This window comes from Symphalangus syndactylus, chromosome X (genome assembly GCF_028878055.3).
Source record: "Symphalangus syndactylus isolate Jambi chromosome X, NHGRI_mSymSyn1-v2.1_pri, whole genome shotgun sequence".
Taxonomy (NCBI): Eukaryota; Metazoa; Chordata; class Mammalia; order Primates; family Hylobatidae; genus Symphalangus; species Symphalangus syndactylus.
In genome coordinates, this window is record NC_072447.2 from 73,413,886 (window position 1) to 73,435,088 (window position 21,203).

Below are 21,203 nucleotides of genomic sequence, written 5' to 3' on the forward strand. Positions count from 1 at the left end.
GATAACAATATAGCTTAAATATCATACAAAAAATACTATACTTTTACATCCCTCCACACACACACACACACACACACTTTGTGTTCTTGTACTCAGAATCTGCTTTTTTATATTTTGTATCCATTAAAAATTTTTATCTTTTAAGTTTTATATAAAGGCTAAAAGTAAATTATGCACCACCATTACATTGTTACATTAATCTATATATCTCTATTTTATGCTTTCACATCACTATTTAGCATGTGTTTCTTTCAGTTTGAAGAGTTCCCATAAATATTTCTTTGTAAGGCAGATCTAGTGGCAATGAACTCCCTCAGTTTTTGTTTGTCTGGGAAAACGTTTCCCTTCTTTATTTTTAAAGGATAATTTTGCAGGATATAGTATTCTTTGATGGAAGTTTTTTTTTTCTTTCAGGACTTTGAATATGTGTTCCTACTCTTTACTGGATTGCAAGGTTTCTGTTGAGAAATACACTGATAGTCTTACAAGGATCCCTCACATGTGAAAATTCACTTTTTTCTTGTGGCTTTCAAAATTATTTCTTCATCCTTGTTTGTTTTAGTCTATTCTCAGGCTGTTAATAAAGACATACCCAAGACTGGGTAATTTATATAGAGGTTTAATTGACATACAGTTCCACGTGGCTGGGGAGCCTCACAATCATGGCAAAAGGCAAAGGAGGAGCAAAGTCACGTCTTACATGGCGGCAGGCAAGAGGGTATGTGCAGGGGAACTCCCCTGTATAAAACCATCAGATCTCCTGAGACTTATTCACTATCACAAGAACAGCATGGGAAACACCCACCCCCGTGATTGAATTACCTCCCACTGGGTCCCTCCCATGACATGTGGGGATTATTACAATTCCAGGTGAGATTTGGGTGGGGACATAGAGCCAAACCAAATCTCCTGGATTGCAAGGCTTCTGTTGAGAAATCCACTGATAGTCTTACAGGAATCCGCTACATGTCAAGATTTTACTTTTCTCTTGCTGCTTTCAAAATGATTTCTTCATCTTTGACTTTAGACAATTTGATTATAATGGGTCTCAGTGAAGATCTATTTGGGGTTCTTTTCACATCATGGATCTAGATGTTCATTTTTCTCCCTAGATTTGGAAAGTCTTCTTTCATTTATTTCTTTAAATGAAATTTCTACCCCTTTTTTTCACTGCCCCTTCTGAATTCTATAATGTATACATTATATTTTTATACTATCTTGTAAGTCACACAGGCTTTCTTCAGTCTTTTTCATTCTTTTTACTTTTTGTCTTTCTAACTGGATAATTTCAATTATTTTCAAGTTCACAGATTCTTCTACTTGATCAATTATGTTGTTGAAGTTCTTTATTGGGTTTTTAATTTCTTTCTCTCTTTTTTTGAAAGTACAGAGATTTATTGCAAAGTGAAAAGTACACACTCAAGAAAGAGGAAAGAGTCAGTCACGCAATAGAGTTTTCAGCTTCTACTTTTATGGGTTTATTTAACCAGGGAGTAGAATATTTATGAAGATTCCTGGAGAAAGGTGAAGATTTCTCAGAACTGTGGTGCCACTCATTTTTACACCAATAATAGGTTATCTCAGAACTGTCATGGTGCTGGTGGGTGTGTGATTTAGTATGTTAATGAGTATATAGTGAGGTCCTAGGTGAAACCTAGGTCAAATCCAGCACCATATTGGATTCAGTCAGTCTTAGCCAACTTGTTCCACACCCTGTTTTTCATGGTTTTATCAGCCCATAGCCTCTAGTCATGTGAAACTGCTGCCTGGAATTTTTTTTTTTTTTTGAAACAGAGTCTCACTCTGTCACACAGGCTGGAGTTCAGTGGTACGATCTCAGCTCACTGCAACCTCTGCCTCCCAGGTTCAAGTGATTTTCCTGCCTAAGCTTCCCAAGTAGCTGGGACTACAGACATGCACCACCACTCCTGACTAATTTTTTTTTTTTTTTTGTATTTTTAGTAGAGACGCAATTTCACCATGTTGGTCAGGCTGGTCTCAACCTCCAGACCTCAAATGACCTGCCTGCTTCAGTCTCCCAAAGTGCTGGGATTACAGATGTGAGCCACCATGAACTGCCTGCCTGGAATTCTTTGTTCATCCTCCTTCCTGATGATTAGGGGTAATGGCACTGCCTAGCAAGGGCATGGAAATCTCTGGCTGACTGGTCAAGGGGATCCAAGGCAGGGTCATCAGGAGAGTCTAAATCTGAGGCAGGGATTGATTGGAATCCTTGCATGACCATCATTTGATGTGGAACTGTTGCAACCTAGAAGACACAAACTTTACAAGAATGTTAAACAAGCATTATACACACACGCGCACACACACACACAACAGTTGTGTGAAGAAGAGGAAAAATAAAAAACAGAAAAACTATTTGATGTCTAATGGCTGAAAAGTTCCAAAATTTGATGGAAAACTTTAATCCGCACATTCAAGAAGATCAATAGGCTGGGCACGGTGGCTCACACCTGTAATCCCAGCACTTTGGGAGGCCAAGGTGGGTGGATCACCTGAGGTCAAGTCTCTAGTAAAAATACTAAAATTAGCCGGGCATGGTGGCAGGTGTCTGTAATCCCAGCTACTCAGGAGGCTGAGGCAGGAGAATCACTTGAACACGGGAGGCAGAGGTTGCAGTGAGCTGCCAAGATCATGCCATTGCACTCCAGCCTGGGTAACAGAGCAAGACTCTGTCTCAAAAAAAAAAAAAAAATTCAATAAACTCAAAGTTGGAAAAACTCAAAAACATTCGTGTGTGTGTGTGTGTGTGTGTGTACACTTGGTGATATATCACAGGTCTCTTAGGCTCTGATCACTTTTCTTTATTTTCTCTTTCTGCCCTTCAGACTAGGTAATCTCAGTTAACCTATCAACATAAAGTTTGATGCTTCTTTCTATAGCCAGCTGAAATCTGCTGTTGATCTATCCAGTGGATTTTTTATTTCAGTTATTGTCCTTTTCAACTTCAGAATTTCCATTAATATTCTCTATGTGATAAGACATCTTACATTCCTTTTGTTCTTTGACATACTTTCTTATAATCTTTACGCATATTTTAAATAGGTGATTTAAAATATTTGTCAAGTAAGCCTGACATCTGGGCCTGCACAGGGACAGTATTTTAAAATATTTTTTAAAGAAATGGGGTCTCACTTTATTGCCCAGGCTAGATTTGAGCTCCTTGGCTCAAGCAATACTTCCACCTCAGCCTCTCGAGTAGCTGGGACTATGGGCTCATGCCACTATGCCCAACTCAGGAAGGATGGTTTCTAATGACTTTTTCTTTCCCTGTATATAGGCCATACTTTTTGTTTCTTTGCATATCTCATAATTTTTTTGTTGAAGATTGAACATTTTAAATAATATAATTCGCAACCTTAGAAATCAGATTCTCTCCTCTTCCTAAGGTTTCTTTTTGTAATTGTTGTTTAGTGACCTGTGAAGTAATTCTTTAAAGTCTGTATTATTTGTTGTGTGCGGCCACTGACATCTCTTCTTGGAATAGCTTATTTGTGAGCTATTGGTTCAAAAACATTTTTCTTAAATGCCTTGAACCAGTAAGTCTTCCTCCCTTTGCAAAGAGGCTTTGCATGCATATTGTGGCACACTCTCAACACCTAGAAAGCATTTGACAACTTTGCTTTAGCCTTCACTTCCTGATTACATAAACCTTTAATGTCAACCAAAGGTGAGGGATAAGGGACTTCTCAGGTATTCCATGAACACATGCACAACCTTACACAAGCATGTGTCCTTCTAGATCCCCAGGAATATGCAGAAGCTTTTCAAAGCTCCTTATGGACATCTGATTCCCAGCTTTTCCTTTAAAGTTTTTTTTGTCAACTTCTTGTTTGCTCTAGCTGTTATTACCCCCTCAGGCAGCTGTGATATTTTTTTAAAGTGTCTCTAATTGTTTTCAACAACATCCCTGAGGAAAAAGCTCTTCGTTATTAGTGAGCTCTACATCACATCAAATAAACACAAGCCCTTGAAAAAGTCAGAGAATAATAATTCTATGGAGATGGGACTTTGGAGAAGCTCTAAATTTGTTGAGTTTCCTCTGTTGGCTTCTAAGCTGCCAATTCTCACGGCTACTGTGATTGTGAGGCTGTTGGCTTTCAAGGCCACAATGTTTCTAGGAAGAGGAGATGGGAATAGAGCACATTCAAATGCCACAAATTTTCCTGTTCTTACTGAGGTTCAGCCAGGCCTTTGAATTTTTGTTTTGTTGTTGTTTAAATAAACACTATTTGTATTTTTTTTTTTTTGAGACAGAGTTTCACCCTTGTTGCCCAGGCTGGAGTGCAATGGCGCCGTCTCAGCTCATTGTAACCTCCGCCTCCCGAGTTCAAACAATTCTTCTGCCTCAGCCTCCCAAGTAGCTGGGATTATAGGTGCCTGCCACCACACCCAGCTAATTTTTGTATTTTTAGTAGAGAACGGGTTTCACCACATTGGCCAGGCTGGTCTCGAACTCCTGACCTCAGGTGATCTGCCTGCCTCAGCCTCCCAGTATGCTGGGATTACAGGTGAGAGCCACCACACCTGGCTAAATAAACACTATTTGGATTATTGAAAACCTTTCGTTAAGTTCCAGATGTCACCAGTGGAGGGTGTCCAGGTTCTTGGTGTCTTGAACAAAGAATTGAACAAAACTCACAAACAAAGCAAGGACGGAATGAAGGGATTTATTGAAAATTAAAGTACACTCCACAGTGTGGGAGCGGGCCAGAGCATAGGGACTCAAGGGCCCCATTACAGAATTTTGGCGAGTTTAAATACCCCGCAGAGGATTCCACTGATTACTTGGGGTACACCCTATGTAAATGAAGAGGATGAAGGAAAGTTACAAGTTATTTACTTGGCCTACGCCCTATGGAGATGATATTTCCTGCCATAGCTGAAGTATGAATTGGCTTTATGTTCCCTACTTCCAGAACCTATTTTCCTGCCTAACAAAATTCTGGAAAAGTTGATTTTAACAATTTGCCAGTGTTGTCATTGCTTTTACTGATAAGCAGATTTTTTAAGGTCCTTTCACTGTCATTCCCACTGACATCATCCATTAGTATATTTAAATTTATGTAACTATCAAAAGATTTCATGGCATAAATATAATTACATGAACTTTTAAACATTTGGAGGTTTGTTACTGTACATCGTTTTCACTATTTTTAATTTCTACTGTGGGAAAAAAGTGCTTTCTAAACAAGCTGATATTAATGTTAACTGAAATACAAAGTCACTCATAGACAGATTTTTAATTATGTCTTTCCCGGATAATCAATGACTCACAAGAAATCATTTTAACCCAACTTACCACTATTTGAGCAAAAGCCAGGGCTACGTATAACTAATGTCAAATGGTCTTTATAATTTTGATCAGCTGAACTTCACTTCAGGCTTCTATGAGTATGCCAGAGGCTATAAGAGTACAAGGATGGGCCAGATGCAGTGGCTCACGCCAGTAATCCCAGCACTTTGGGAGGCTGAGGGGGGCGGATCACCTGAGGTCAGGAGTTCAAGACCAGCCTGACCAACATGGCAAAACCGCATCTCTACTAAAAATACAAAATTAGCCAGGCATGGTGGTGGATGTCTGTAATCCCAGCAACTCAGGAGGCTGAGACAGGAGAATCGCTTGAACCCAGGAGGCAGAGGTTGCATTGAGCCGAGATCATGCCATTGCACTCCAGCCTGGGCAACAAGAGTGAAACTCTGTCTCACAAAAAAAAAAAAAAAAAAGAAAGAAAGAAAGAAAAAGAGTACTACAAGGATGAAATATTTAATAAAATATTCATTGAAAACATATCACATACATAAAGGTATGCTAGGTGTTGGGATTGGGGAAAGCAGAGATACAAACATGAATGTGGACAGTTCTTGCTTTTAGTAGAGTTCACAGTCTAGTTGGGGAGAGAAACAAACATTACAGCTAGCAGGAGTTAAGTGGGTGAACTAGAAGGGAGAGAACACTGAGTGTGGAGAGCATTACTCACTAATCTTGACCTCACCATTGTCTTTCACACCTCCATGCCCTTTCAAATGCGATTCCATCTGCCTAGTATGTCCTCCCCATTTTCACTCCCCCTTTCCTGATAAAACCAACTCAAATTTCACCTCTCTTACCTCAGACAGAAGAATTACTTACCTCTTACCCCTCCTTTGTATTCCCCTTATATTCTATGCTTTGTGATTATTTGTTTACATGTTTATCTCACCTACCAGAATGTGAGCATCTCACAGGGACTGCATCTTATTTATTTTAGAACCCTCAGCACCTACAGCAGTGCTAAGTACCTAGTATCCAGAATGGGAATTAAAAATTAGTGGTAGAGGGAATATTTGAACCCAAATACCCTGACTCCAGCTCCAAATGCAGAAGGTTTCTCACTATACTAAGACACCTCTTACCATTCCTGCAGAGCGCCTTCAAGGATTACCAGCATCCTAAACTCATGCGAGGACAGCCAAGAGTGTACCTATGTCATTATATGGTTGACATATTTAATATAACAAGAATGCATTATTAAGCATTCTTTGTTCTAAAAGCCTCTGAAATACTTTTAAAACTGTGTTTCTTATGTACTTTGCTGGCCACAGAATTACTCCTGCAGCTGAGATAAAACAGAACAGCTCTTGAAAAAAGCAATATATAATTGTTTGAGGAAGGAAGTGACAACAAACAGCACGTTAGTTGAAATAATAACAATTAAAACTTGTAACCTCTATGATCCTTCTATTCCCTCTTTCCCTTCTACTCCTATTTGCCACCCAATATATCTTGAATTTCATCTGGGAGATTTTTGGAACTAACTAGACTTCAGCTGATGATGTCATGGCTGCAATACTGCAGCTACCCCTCAGAATTGCCCCGATCCTTGTGTCCTTTCTCATTCTGGCTAATGATTTAATTATAAAGAGAGAAAATAGAATGTACTCTATTCCATACATTTAACAAAACAGTTAAATTGGAGAAAACCAAGAAAGATCAAGCCCAGTGTTGTTAACTGAATGAGATGCTCAAGAAATATTTATCACTATGAAAGTCATAAGAAAGGCACTCTTTTTTTCCAATTTACTATAAGTTATAGAATGACATAGCCATATTTCCCTATAGCTTTTGATTAAAAGTCTTGGGATGGGGATAGGTGGCACAAAAAGAAAAAGAGAGGGAGGAGAGAAAGAAGAGAGAAGAGGAGGAGAGAGAGAAAAAAAATAAACTTCACCAATGAATCATAGAAGTGGGCGTGTTTTCTGAAGAAGCCACTTTCATAACAGCTCCTCAGCTGTCACTAATGGCCAGAGAACACACATTCACTGAACCCTTACTCTAGCAGAGACCGTCTCCTGTAGCATATGATGCAGCTTCTCTGCATGAATTTGAAATGATCTTTTCCTAGACCTTCTTTATATAGAGAGAAGAAAATAGTATGTAACCTACAGTTTTCTTGTCCTTCTGGAGTGTCAAGCACTAGAAATGTTTTTGTGTGGGAAGACTGAATCAAGTATAAATTGAGGTTACATTTAACAATGTGGTTTTAATTAGTTTGGACAACAGAGTGTGTGTAGTACTAAATGTTTTAGATATCCTGGAGACATACGTCCTTTCTAATGGAACACGTGACTGTGGAAGGTAGCAGAAAAATGAGCCCCTGTTCAAAACCTGGGAATAATGGGTCTTGAAATCAAAATATTGTGTGTCTACTTTGCTTGAAGTCCTGAAAAAAATGAATGAGTAATGAAAATCAACAGACTGTTACTTTTTTGTAAACATTTTGTCTAAAGCTTCAACATTTGGTGTGGGAGTGGGAGGACAAGAATTGACGTAGTTTAATCATACAAAGCTCTTGGGTCTCATTTGAAATGAAATCCTAAATTTTGAATAAGCTCAGTTGTTTTTAGCTCTGATTGTGACAGTTTTTGCTGTGACATGTATCATTTTGAGAATGCATTGAAGGCAAAATATAAAAAACAATTTTGTTTGGAGGGTAATGTAAAACCAGATAGGCTGACAAGAGTGCTCTAATTGCTTGAGGGAAATCCCATTTTTACAAACCACAGAAAATATGCTATTTCTTAGACTTGTTTCTTTGCTAAGTGTTACTACCTATAAACTATTCAAGAGCACACAAACAGATGGGTATAGTTGGAGGTTAAGAAACAATCTTTACCTCCTTTATGATATAATTCCTGCATGTGATTTATTTATTATAAATAAAAATGGAAAGATTTGAATTTTTGATTTTCTCAGAGTGCCTTTATGTGAACCTTTTCATTCTGAGAATCAGAAAGTTTTCAAACTCTTTTGCCTCCAAAGTATCTGAGAAAGCCTTTACTTTATAGTTCTTTCTGGGGCTTGTGTAACTTCTTTAGCTGATGTGCTTGACACAGGGGATTGGAGATGGGCTATATAAGTCATCACATCTCAAAACTGGGTTGTGTAGGTAATTATGTGGCTCTATTGAGAGCATATATGTGAATGCACTTAGGCAACTGTAAGATGTAATGCAAATGTAAATGATTGTTCATATGTTATTACTGTTATCGAAGTTTTATAACTTATTTTATTTGCCATTTTTAAAGTAAAATGTGATGATTTGGTACAATACAGATTTGAATTTGTTCTCTTAGAAGCTAATTATATGTGTTCTCATCCTTTGGGTCCCATTTATAAGTGAGAACATGCAGTATTTGGTTTTCTGTTCCTATGTTAGTTTGCTAAGGATAATGGCCTCCAGCTCCATTCATATCCCTGCAAAGGACATGATCTCATTCTTTTTTACGGCCACATAGTATTCCGTGGTGTATATGTACCACATTTTCTTTATCCAGTCTATCACTGATGGGCATTTAAGTTGAATGTCTTTGCTATTGTGAATAGTGCTGCGATGAACATACACGTGCATGTCTTTATAATATAATGATTTATATCCTTTAGGTATGTACACAGTAATGGGATTGCTGGGTCAAATGGTATTTCTGTCTTTAGGTCTTTGAGGACACATAGAGGGGAACAACACACTCTGGGGCCTAACAGAGGGTGGAGGATGGGAGGAGAGACCGGATCAGGAAAAATAACTAATGGGTACTGGGCTTAATACCCGGGTGATGAAATAATCTGTACAACAAATCCCCATGACACAAGTTTACTTATGTAACAAACCTGCACATGTACCCCTGAACTTAAAAGTTAACAAAAAAAGTAATTATAAAAACAGTGGTCCAGTTCAGAGGAGAAACCAAGAAAATAAAGCTTAGTATTCTTATGATGATTGAACTATAGTCATTTCTCAATTATCTGGGCCCACCAGAAATTCCACACAGCAGATAATTTTTGATATGTATATTTTCTTTGAGAATGCCTTTTATGAAAAAAAATTGCTAGAAGTGGCAGGAAGGGCAGCTGTCTAAGTAGGTATCCCTAAGTCTCTAACACAATAACAAGTGGCTTGGCCACCTGCAGATAGAGAACTTACTATTTTGTTCTTGACTTGATTACTGCTGGATAACTCTGTTCTATGTAGTTAATGGGCTTTCTTGAACATTTCCAAAGGTTTTGGCTCACTAGAAATGGCCAGATGTTTCTGCCTCTGTATAGGATGTCATTTGGCAGATTCTGGAAAAGATGAAGTCAAGTTTTTAGTAGAACCTGAAGACTAATCTTAGAAAATTTCTCTATGCAAATGCAAGCTGAATAAGTTGTATTTCCTAATAAAAAGATTAGTGGGAGAGAAAAGAAAGTAGAAGACTTTGATCTTTTTTTCTTGGTGGAAATTCCTCCTCGAGGTCACTTTTAGCAGATTTTGCCTGCATATGTTTCTCTGTTTTTTTTAGATTCAGATGCAAGTTTGCAATCATTTGCTTGATCATATTCTTAAACAAGTTAATAGGCAAGCTCTGTATCTTCCACATGTGGCTATCTGGTGACAAAGCTCTTAGCTTCTTAAAACAAATTACATCCAGTTCTATAATTTCATCTGACTAATGTGATTTTCCAAAGTATGCCAGTCTTTAATGCATTCATTTGTGGATTTTTTTCAATCAGTAACAATAAAAGGTAACAATTCTATTTCTTGTTGTTGTTGAGACAGGGTCTGGCTCTGTCACCCAGGCTGGAGTACAGTGGTGCCCTCTTGGCTCACTGCAACCTCTGCCTCCAGGGCTCAAGCCATTCTCCCACCTCAGCCTCCAGAGTAGCTGGGACTACAGGCCTATGCCACCATGCCTGACTAATTTTAGTATTTTTTTGTAGAGACAAGGTTCCACCATATGTTGCCCAGGCTGGTCTCAAATCCTGGGCTCAAGTGATCCTCCTGCCTTGGCCTCCCAAAGCGCTGGGATTATAGGCTTGAACCACTGTGCTCAGCCAACAACTCTTTTTAACACATGTCATAAGCTAAAACAACATCTTTGAAACTTTTCTCCCCAATCACCTTCCTTTTTTGAGCAAAATTGACTCTTTTGCTTTAGCCATCTTCAATGCTTTCATTTGTTACTCCTTGCCAATAATATTAGGCATGAGGTGTTGACTAAGGCACTATATCATATTAATCTTCATATGCTTGTAATTTTAAAAACTCTTCCCTGCCCAGCAAATTTTAACTCTTTCCTTTAAGGCTCAACTCATAGCTCCCTGTGCTTTTTAATGCTTAATCACTTAGCCAGTTTATAATTATGAATTATATGATTATTTGATTATTGTCTGTCTCCCCATTCCTCATCACATCGCTATAAGCTCCTTGAGATCAGAGTCCTCATCTTATTTTATATCCTCAGCTTCTAACATGTTGTCTGGTGCATAGTTGGCACTAAATAAATATTTTTGAATGAATTAATTAAGTAATGTCAGCAGATGACTAGATATTATATGCTTCTTGAATTCTTTCCTAATCTCTTCAACCACCACACCTATCTCCCACCCTACTGACAAAGTTGAGTATTTCCTCTTCTATATGTCAATGAAAATTTGCAAGTAACTTAGGTGACCAATCATATACCCAGGTTTACCTGGGACATCCCTAGTTTATGCCTATTGTTCTTGCATAACTATTAGTAAACACTCCCTTCATTCACAAGAGTATCCCAACTTGAACTGTAATTGAAATATTCATCTTCTATAGAAGTGCATTTCTAGGGTCCCTTCTAGCCAACATTTTACTAGTTGGTTGAGTTCTTGAGGACAGGCTTAGTTCTGGTTTATCTTTCTAACTCTGGGGCTTAGCACAGTCTCTGGCACTCAGGGACTGTTCTTTTGAATAAAAACACATTGTTGCTATCTTGTCCCAAGGATTTTTGCATTATAAAAGAAACACATACACATAGACAAACACGTGACACCTTCACACTTACACAGGTTTTAGGAAAGATCACCAACATTTTTCTTAAGATATTCTTGCTTAAGGTTTGAAAGAGAAATCCGAGTTTATTTCTGCTAAGCCACTTATTTCTCTTCTACTTTAGGTTATTGAGTAGGAAACTTCCACAATAATAACGAGTAATTTCAATAAGGGTTTCCTACGTTTGTGATATTTTCCCTGAATTTAAATTTGCTATTGTATGTCTACATAAGCGTGGTGAAATTATTCACACCAATGACAATTTGGACACAACTAAATGTTTGATAGTATGAAATAAACATTCTATGGTCCACTAGCTAAGAGTAGTCTTGCTTATCTTTTACAGGTACCTCCCATTTGCCAAGAAAATATACATTTAATCTTATAAACCACTGGTTTTAAGTGACTTTGAAGCTTTGAATAAATCCAGGGGAAATATTTCAATGTCCTGTGTACACTAGAAATTATTTTGAAGAAAATAAATTGTAAGTCAGATAGTAAATGTGGAACTTATAAGGAAATTGGTGTCTATGTGTTGACTAATTCACTAAGGGAAATTTTTAAAGTCACAAGTGGTAATGTAATCATTCCAGGAGTCATTATATGCTGCCTGAATGTCGTTTCTGAGATGTTGATTACGTTTGGCTCTGTTTCCAAATGTGATTCCTAAAGTAAGCATGCAGTTATCCATAGCATTCTTCAAACCATTAGAGGTTTTTCTTGTTTGTAGAAACAGAATTGAGGCAGGGCGTCGTGGCTCATGCCTGTAATCCCAACACTTTGGGAGGCCAAGGCGGGTGGATCACCTGAGGTAAGGAGTTCGAGACCAGCCTGGCCAACATGGTGAAACCTCGTCTCTACTAAAAATACAAAATTAGCCGGGCATGGTGGAACATGCCTGTAATCCCAGCTACTTGGGAGGCTGAGGCAGGAGAATTGCTTGAACCCAGGAGGTGGAGGTTGCAGTGAGCTGAGCTCATGCCACTGCACTCCAGCCTGGGCGACAAGAGCGACACTCCGTCTCACACACAAAAAAAGAAACAGAATTGAGGTGTAACTAAAAATCTCTGGCACACTGGCCACATAAGTAGCCTGGTTTTTTTAATTTATTTATTTATTTATTTTTTGAGACGGGGTCTTACTCTGTCGTCCATGCTGGAGTGCAGTGGTGTGATCTCACCTCACTGCAACCTCCACCTCCCAGGTTCAAGCGATTTTCCTGCCTCAGCTTCCCGAGTAGCTGGGATTACAGGCACCCCCCACGATGCCCAGCTATATTTTGTATTTTTAGTAGAGATGGGATTTCACCTTATTGGCCAGGCTGGTCTCGAACTCTTGACCTCAAGTGATCTACCCACCTTGGCTTCCCAAAGTGCTGGGATTACAGGCATGAGCCACCGTGCCCGGCCAGTAGCCTATTTTCAGATGAGTGAGCACAGCTTCTGCCTGAAGACCTCATCAGTGCTCACAGGTCTATAGCCTTATCTCACTGTCAGTCTTCTTTTAAAAAGAAAACCAAACTCATGCTGGTATCATTACCCCCTTTATGTATATTCAGAACCTATTGTGTTCTCTTCACTTTTCTAAGCATTTTCCTAACATATATTATATAATCCTTACAATTAACCAGTGAGGTAGCTATCAATATCCTCACTTTACATATGAAGAAACTGAGGCTCAAAGGAAAGAACACACTTAGGCCGGGTTAGAACTGAAACCTGCTGGGACAGATGAGATAGGTTAGAGAAGGAGTTTAGAAATAAAATTTTTGCTGAGCAAGGTGTCTCACGCCTATAATTCCAGCACTTTGGGAGGTCGAGGCTGGCGGATCATGAGGTCAGGAGTTTGAGACCAGCCTGGCCAACATAGTGAAACCCCGTCTCTACTAAAAATACATCAATTAGCCGGGCATGGTGGTATGTGCCTATAGTCCCAGCTACTTGGGAGGCTGAGGCAGGAGAATCGCTTGAACCCAGGAGGCAGAGGTTGTGGTAAGCCGAGATCGCACTACTGCACTATAGCCTGAGCAACAGAGCAACACTCCATCTTAAAAAAAGAAAAGAAAAAAAATTGTCCCTAATTCTCTTCTGTAATTAATATTCTTTTTATTATGTTCTGGTTTCTCTTGCAAGTTGAGTTGATTTTATCCTTTTCTCCTTTTGTTTATCAATTACAATTAAAAAAGAGGATGCAGACACATTCAGGAAAGTGCATACACACCCTTTCTTATCTGAAACACACCTCTCTGTTAACCCTTACAGCCTGCTTCAGTTGTCTGAAGCAATTTTAATGGTTTTCTAGTCTCCCTAGTAGATGGAGTTCCTGATATTTTGTAAAGAGTAACGCTGGAGAGCATGTGCTTGTGCTTTTCTTTTCTTTCTTTCTTTCTTTCTTTCCTTCTTTCTTCTTTCTTTCTTTTTCTTTTTTTTTTTGAGACGGAGTCTCACTCTCTCACCCAGGCTGGAGTGCAGTGGCGCGATCTTGGTTCACTGCAAGCTCCACCTCCTAGGTTCACGCCATTCTCCTGCCTCAGCCTCCTGAGTAGCTGGGACTACCGGCATCCATCACCATGCCTGGCTAATTTTTTGTATTTTTAGTAGAGACAGGGTTTCACTGTGTTAGCCAGGATGGTCTCGATCTCCTGACCTTGTGATCTGCCTGCCTCGGCCTCCCAAAGTGCTGGGATTACAGACATGAGCCACTGTGCCCGGCCTGCATGTGCTTTTCAGGAGTGGATTTTAGCCTTAGCAAGAAGGATATGGTGTGGGATCTGGAAACACTTCCTGGCAGAAAGGAAGAAAGAGAGTCTTTCCATGGAAATATATGTATGTATGTATGTATGTATATATATATATTCTTGCACCTTCTTGAAATGTGATGTTTCTCTTTCTCTAAATTGTTGTGATAAGCAGATAACTTTAGCTGTTATTTTGTGTCACAGGGCGGAGTAGGGGGGCGACAGGAGGGGGTGGGGGGTGGGAATTACAGCATTATTACCACCACTGAAATTTTTATGTCTAGAATTATTATAGAATTAGGGACTCTTTATCTTTAATGTAAGTTGAGTGTAATCATTGTAAGCAGAAAAATCAAATGCCAAAAAACCTGTAGTTTCTTAAGAAGAAACCTCTGTATTCTAAAATGCTTTTCCTAAAGTTTGCTAAATATGATGTGGTATGTGTGTTTATTTGTAGGGACTGGTAACATCTGAACATACCAAACCACACAGTCAAACTCTTGCACCATTGCTACCACGACATTTTACCACAAAAGAATGCCACTGCATGTGGATTCCAAGCAGGCTGAAAAGAAAAAGAACTGATTAGACCTCAGACGACCCACTAAACGGGATGACGGCCACAGCTGAGGTAGAGACACCAAAAATGGAGAAGAGTGCCTCCAAGGAAGAGAAGCAGCAGCCTAAGCAGGACAGCACAGAGCAGGGCAATGCTGATTCTGAAGACTGGATGAGCTCTGAGAGTGACCCTGAACAGATAAGCCTTAAGAGTAGTGACAACAGCAAGAGCTGCCAACCTAGGGATGGTCAGTTGAAGAAAAAGGAGATGCACTCCAAGCCACACCGCCAGCTCTGTCGATCACCCTGCCTAGATCGTCCAAGTTTCTCCCAGAGCAGCATTTTACAGGATGGTAAACTTGACTTGGAGAAGGAATACCAAGCTAAGATGGAGTTTGCGCTAAAGCTGGGCTACGCAGAGGAACAGATTCAATCAGTGCTAAACAAGCTGGGCCCAGAATCACTTATTAATGATGTATTGGCAGAGCTTGTCAGACTTGGGAACAAAGGTGATTCAGAAGGGCAGATCAACTTGAGTCTGTTAGTGCCTCGTGGGCCCAGCTCCAGAGAGATTGCAAGCCCCGAATTGTCTCTTGAAGATGAAATAGATAACAGTGACAATTTGAGGCCAGTTGTCATTGATGGAAGTAATGTGGCAATGAGGTAAGCCTGGTATGTTTTTTTCTCTCATTTTAAAAAACTGCCCTGAGCTCATAGAAATTTTCTTCCTTTGCAAATCATTATAAGAGGAGCATGGCTATTGACTGTGGCGTGTGTTTCTGAAGGTGGCCAGAGACTAAAATGATCCTGCCCTTGCCTTTTCTTCCTCCACTGAAGTTGATGCCAATTTGTTTTCAGGTGTTCTAAAGGCAGCTTCAACATCAGTGATGATGCTTCAGAGGAGACATAGCCATTCGGCTTTGTTCCTTTTGTGGTCTGCTGTCCTACCCCTACTTTACTAGACTAACCATCCTGAAAATGCTGCTTTTATAAAGTCACTTTGGGGTTTACTTAGGAACTTTCAGTAACTCTCAACTGTTATCATACCAAATTTTGATCCTTTTCCCTGGCTTTAAGGCTCTTTGTGATCTGGCCTTTCCCTCCTCCCATTTGATCGCATCTCTCATGCTTACTGCATTTACAACTTTCTCTTTAATGGTCTCCATGAAAATTATGCTGATTTCTATCCCCACTACCTGTGTTCATGTCTTTTCTCAACTCAGAAGTGTCCTCCTTTGGATCTTCATAGCCTTCAAAATGCACCACCTCCACAAAGAACTTCCTAATTTTTCTGATTCCAATGATGATCTCTGAACTACAGTATCTGTGGTAGGCTGAATGATAGCCCCCTAGAGATGTACACATTTTAACCCCTGGAATCTCTGAATACATTATCTCATATGATAAAATGGACTTTGCTAATGTGATTAAGGTTCTTGAGATGGGAGAGATTACCCTGGATTATCAAAGTGGGCCTAATGTAATCACAAGTGTCTTTATTAGAGGGAAGCAGCAAGATCAGAATAAGTAGAAGGAGATAGAATGGCAGAAACAAGAAGATGGAGTGACATAAGAAAGGGACTATGAGCCAAAGAATGTGGGTGGCCTTTCTCACCCATTGGACTGTTTCAGGAAAAAAAAAAAAAAAAAGAATGTGGTGGCCTCTAGAAAGCTGAAAAGGGCAAGGAAACAGATTCTCTCTTTAAGCTTGCAGAAAGAACACAGCTTTGCCAACACCTTGATTTTAGATTTCTGACCTCTTGAACTTGTAAGAGAATAAATTGGTGCTATTTTAAGTCACTAAATGTGTGATAATTTGTTACAGCAGCAGTGGGAGACTAACATAGTACCTGTAGTGCCTTCATAATTTATTCCATACTCTCTCATATCATTTTTAAAATTTTGTGTCAGAGAGCCATAGGAATCCCTTCTTCTATTTCTCAAATGAATTGTAATCCAGCCTTGGTTTAAAAAACCCCAGTAATCAGGAGCCCTTTTCCTACTGAGTCTATCATTGCTTGATGGACTCACTAGAATCCCTAGACCGTAGGCAATCAGAACAAAGTGAAAAAGCCTTAGTCTAGCAAGTTCTAACTTAGATTATCCCATTGTCTTTGAAAGCAGGGATCTTGCCTTGTTTTCCCATAGTATTGGGTGCTCCCACAGAGACATGAGAGTGGGGATGGGAGAAAGTCATGAACCGTACCATTGCTGTATACAGGAAATGCTTAGCAGACTATCTGGAAGTACACTTTAGTATACAGTCCTGTTTAATCCTCACAGCAGCTTTATCTTACAGATGAAAAAATAAGGCTCAGCAAAGGTAAGTCACTTCCCTGAGTTTACATAGCTAGTAAGTAGTAAAGTGAGAACTCGAACTTAAGTCCTCTGACTTCAAATGAATGAAATGAAACAAACTAACATTTACGAATACTGATTCTGTGCCAGATTCTTTTACATATGTGAATTAATCCCCACTGGAGACCCTATAAGAATAAACTAATTTGGTTCATCTTTGCAGGTGAAGAGATTCAGGTTTAAAGAGTTTGAGTAACTACCCAAGGTTACCCAAGCTTACAAAGCTTAAATTAAAACACTAATCTGACTCCAGTTCTCTTTTCATAATATCACACAGTATTATGTGGCTATTAGTGTATTAAGAATATTTGGGCCAGGTACGGTGGCTCACATCTATAATCCCGACACATTGGGAAGCTGAGGTGGGAGGATCGCTTGAGCCCAGGAGTTCAAGACCAGCTTGGGCAACATGGCGAAACCCTGTCTCTACTGAAAATACAAAAATTATCCAGGCATAGTGGCACATGCCTGTAGTCACAGCTACTCAGGAGGCTGAGGTGGGAGGTTCTCTTGAGCTCGGGAGGTCAAGGCTACAGTGAGCAGTGATGTCGCCACTGCACTCTAGCCTGAGTGAAGGAGTGAGACCCTATTTAAAAAAAAAATATATATATATATATACATATGGCATATTCACTAGTATCAGAGAATGCATTTACAGATTTCCTTTTTCAATTTTTTAAAATCATGACATCATCATAATTATAAGATACATAAAGCAGGCTAGACAGCTCCTTTGTTTTAATGAGGGGAAACCAAAAGATTAGTAACAAGAAAGTTAAATGGCCTGCACACAATACTACAGCAATCAGAATGATGCAGTGGGCCAGTGAAAAGCAGAGGATAATGTCTGTGTTCAAAAGGCCAAAGGTGTCTCTGCTCCCCTCCTAACAGGCATAAGAAAGAGTGATTCTTGAGGGGAAGGAGTTTGGGATGTGTCCAACTCAATCTGTCATCAAACCAGACCACCCGGAACACCCTAGATCGGACCTGATTCCCAAGGCCTACAATTTTTTTTGGTTTTGTTTTGGTTTTTTTTGGTCTGGTCCGGTTTTGTGTTTCGGAGTTAAGGTTGAGAAGAACCTAAGGCATTATTGGGGACTTTGGCTTCATGGTAATGTAATATCTTCCTTCTCTTTGGACTTCTATTCAAGGATTGCTGATCACGAAGGACACTCTGGTTCTTTCGCTTTTTAAGGAATAATGCAGAGATTAATTACTTGGATAATTAATTTCAACATATCTGGTCTATGTCAGTAGCAAACTATTATACTGACAGGAAAATGAACTTTGATCTTCTGTATGAGTTACTTTGCTAAATTAAAGGCATCTCGCATGATTTAAATAGAGCCAAAAAAATAGCGTGCAACCTTATTGTTAGGAGCATATTAAAATAGTGCAGAGTAGACTATGTAATTTGTTTTAAATTGCCAGTTGAGTCCTTGTTAGCATCTTTTTCTTTTGTCTGAGTAGAAAATTACTGATGAGTCCCATTTATTCTGCAATCACATTTCACATGCTCAAAGTTCAGCACTATAGTCTACTTATGGATTTGTTATTACTGTTAATCTAAATTTGGTTTGTTTTCCTCATTAGTTAGCTGTAAGTTTATGGTGAGATTGGTATTTCTTAGACAAACTACATGTTAATGTCTGTTGTTTCTCAGCCTGTTGGATTATCTTGCATTAAAATTATGATGCTGGCCAGGCACAGTGGCTCACGCTTGCAATCTTAGCACTTTGAGAAGCCAAGGCAGGCAGACTGCTTGAGCCCAGGAGTTCGAGACCAGCCTGAGCAGCATGACAAAACCCCATCTCTACTAAAAATACCAAAAAATAACCCAGCGTGGGGGTGCATGCTCATAGTCCCAGCTACTTGGGAGGCTGAGGTGGGAGAATTGCTTGAGCCCAGGGAGGTTAAGGCTGCAGTGAGCCATGATCACGCCACTGCACTCCAACCTGGGTGACAGAGCGAGACCCTGTCTCCAAAAATAAAATAAAATTATGGGCCGGGCCTGGTGGCTTACACCTGTAATCCCAGAACTTTGGGAGGCTGAGGCAGGAGGATCATTTGAGGTCAGGAGTTCGAGACCAGCCTGGCCAACAAGGCGAAACCTCATCTCTACTAAAAATACAAAAATTAGCCGGGTGTGGTAGTGGCGTGCCTGTACAGGAGAATCGCTTGAACCCAGAAGGCAGAGGTTGCAGTGAGCCGAGATTGCGCCACTACACTCCAGCCTGGGTGACAGAGTGAGACTCCGTCTAAAAAAAAAAAAAAATTACGATGCTTCGTTTGCCATTAGCAGCATTTGGTTAACATTTAGTAGTAGTGCACCCGTGGTCCACATACTGATTGATATATGCTAAGATCCTAAAGGGTACACATTCATTCTGAGAGCTGTCTCCTTTGGGAGGAGAAATCCATTTCAGAGGAATTAAGGCTTTGAAATGTAAATGCAACCATATTCTTTGTTAAATCTAGGAGAAGCCCAAACATTTGAACCCCAGAGAAAACAATTGCAGAGGGTGGGGCTAATGACCTATCTGCTAAGCTGAATTTGGCTTGGGAACCTGGATCATGAGAGGTTCCTAAGCAAGTTTACAAGACAAAGTGAACTGTAGTGTCACCAAGATATTCTGACTTGCAGGTCCTAGGGTTTTTGGCATTTTTAGATTGCAAAAGGACATTGTATGGGTTTAAGCAAAAACAAGCCACTTGAAAAGCTTTACTTTATTTTCCTCTTTTTTTTTAAAAAAAATTATTCATTCCTTAAATGTTTGGGGGGCAATAAACTTTGCATACTTGGCTGTTGTGTAGGTATTCATTGCCACCTTGATAAATGTTGAAAGTGCCTTCTGATTCTTATTGGGCATTTGGTGTGCCTCATGAAATGCTTCAATGGCATACTTTTAATATATTTTAATGGGATGCTATAGGTATGTTACATTTTTTCTTAACGTAATTCTCAGTATGTTAGGAAATTGATATCAGAATATAAATATATCAAAATATTGACAGTGTCTCTGGATTGTAGTAAAACAGTTGGATTTTGGAGTTTTTTTCTTTATATTTTATGTATTTTCCACATTTTATACTATAACCATATATTACATTTTTAATGATTATATGTATATATTTAGAGACAGGGCCTTGTTCTGTCACCCAGGCTGGAGTGCAGTGGCATGATCATAGCTCACTGTGACCTCAGACTCCTGGGCTCAACTGATTTTCCTGCCTCAGCCTCCCGAGTAGCTAGGACTACAGGTGTGCATCACCATACTCAGCTAATTTTTTGTAGAGGCAGGGTCTCACTATGTTGCCAAGGCTGAAAAAAAAATTTTTAAACACAGAATTTGGCAGTATGAAATATAAAGTTGGCTGGGCGTGGTGGCTCACGCCTGTAATCCTGGCACTTTAGGTGGCTGAGGCGGGCAGATCACAAGTTCAGGAGTTCAAGACCAGCCTTGGCAACATGGTGAAACCCTGTCTCTACTAAAAATACAAAAATTAGCTGGGCGTGTTGGCATGCATTTGTAATCCCAGCTACTCGGGAGGCTGAGGCAGGAGAATCGCTTGAACCTGGGAGGCGGAGGTTGCAGTGAGCCGAGATGGTGCCATTGCACTCCAGCCTGGGTAACAGAGCAAGACTCTGTCTCAAAAAATAAATAAGTAAATAAATAAATAAATAAATAAAATATAAAGTTGCAGTATCTAACAGCAAATGTTACTCTCATATTTATTTCGGGACTTAGACTGTTTGGGAGAAGATCATAGCACTGCAGAGCCAAATGAAATTCCATCCCTTTCCTTCAAATCTTCTCTAATGGCAATTCTGATAATTTTCCCAAGTTCTGTTACTCTTTATACTTACTAGCACTGTAGCAGTGGGAAAATTCACAACTGAACATCTTCTCTTCCAGAGTTCACCCAATATTAACCCTTTAAGCACTGTGGTCTTGCATAATTTCCCCACTGTTCAACTTTTTAGGAGTCAGTGGTAGTTATCTCTAAGACTACCTTAGAGTGTCTTGACACCTAAATATATTTTCCTTTTGTTTCTTAAGTGCTTTCAACTTTCAGTTGAGTAGTATAATTGCTTTATGGTACTCACTGGGGAGCTTTAAACATGATTAGCATATGCTTGGAAATGTTAATAAAAGCATTTAATAAATTTTTGCAATTTGCCTCAAGAGTGATAAGACTGTGGGAAG

General features: G+C 39.5%; 1 protein-coding gene across 2 annotated transcripts in view; it reads left to right on the forward strand.

Annotated features, from left to right (window-relative positions):
* Positions 1 to 21,203, forward strand: part of ZC3H12B (zinc finger CCCH-type containing 12B) — a 490,484-nt gene that overhangs the window by 456,348 nt on the left and 12,933 nt on the right. For both annotated transcript variants that reach the window (XM_055269215.2, XM_063635297.1), the window contains one exon: positions 14,537 to 15,300. In XM_055269215.2, the coding sequence (XP_055125190.1) occupies positions 14,693 to 15,300 (608 nt within the window). In that variant the 5' untranslated portion in view covers positions 14,537 to 14,692. The remainder of the gene's footprint in view (positions 1 to 14,536; positions 15,301 to 21,203) is intronic.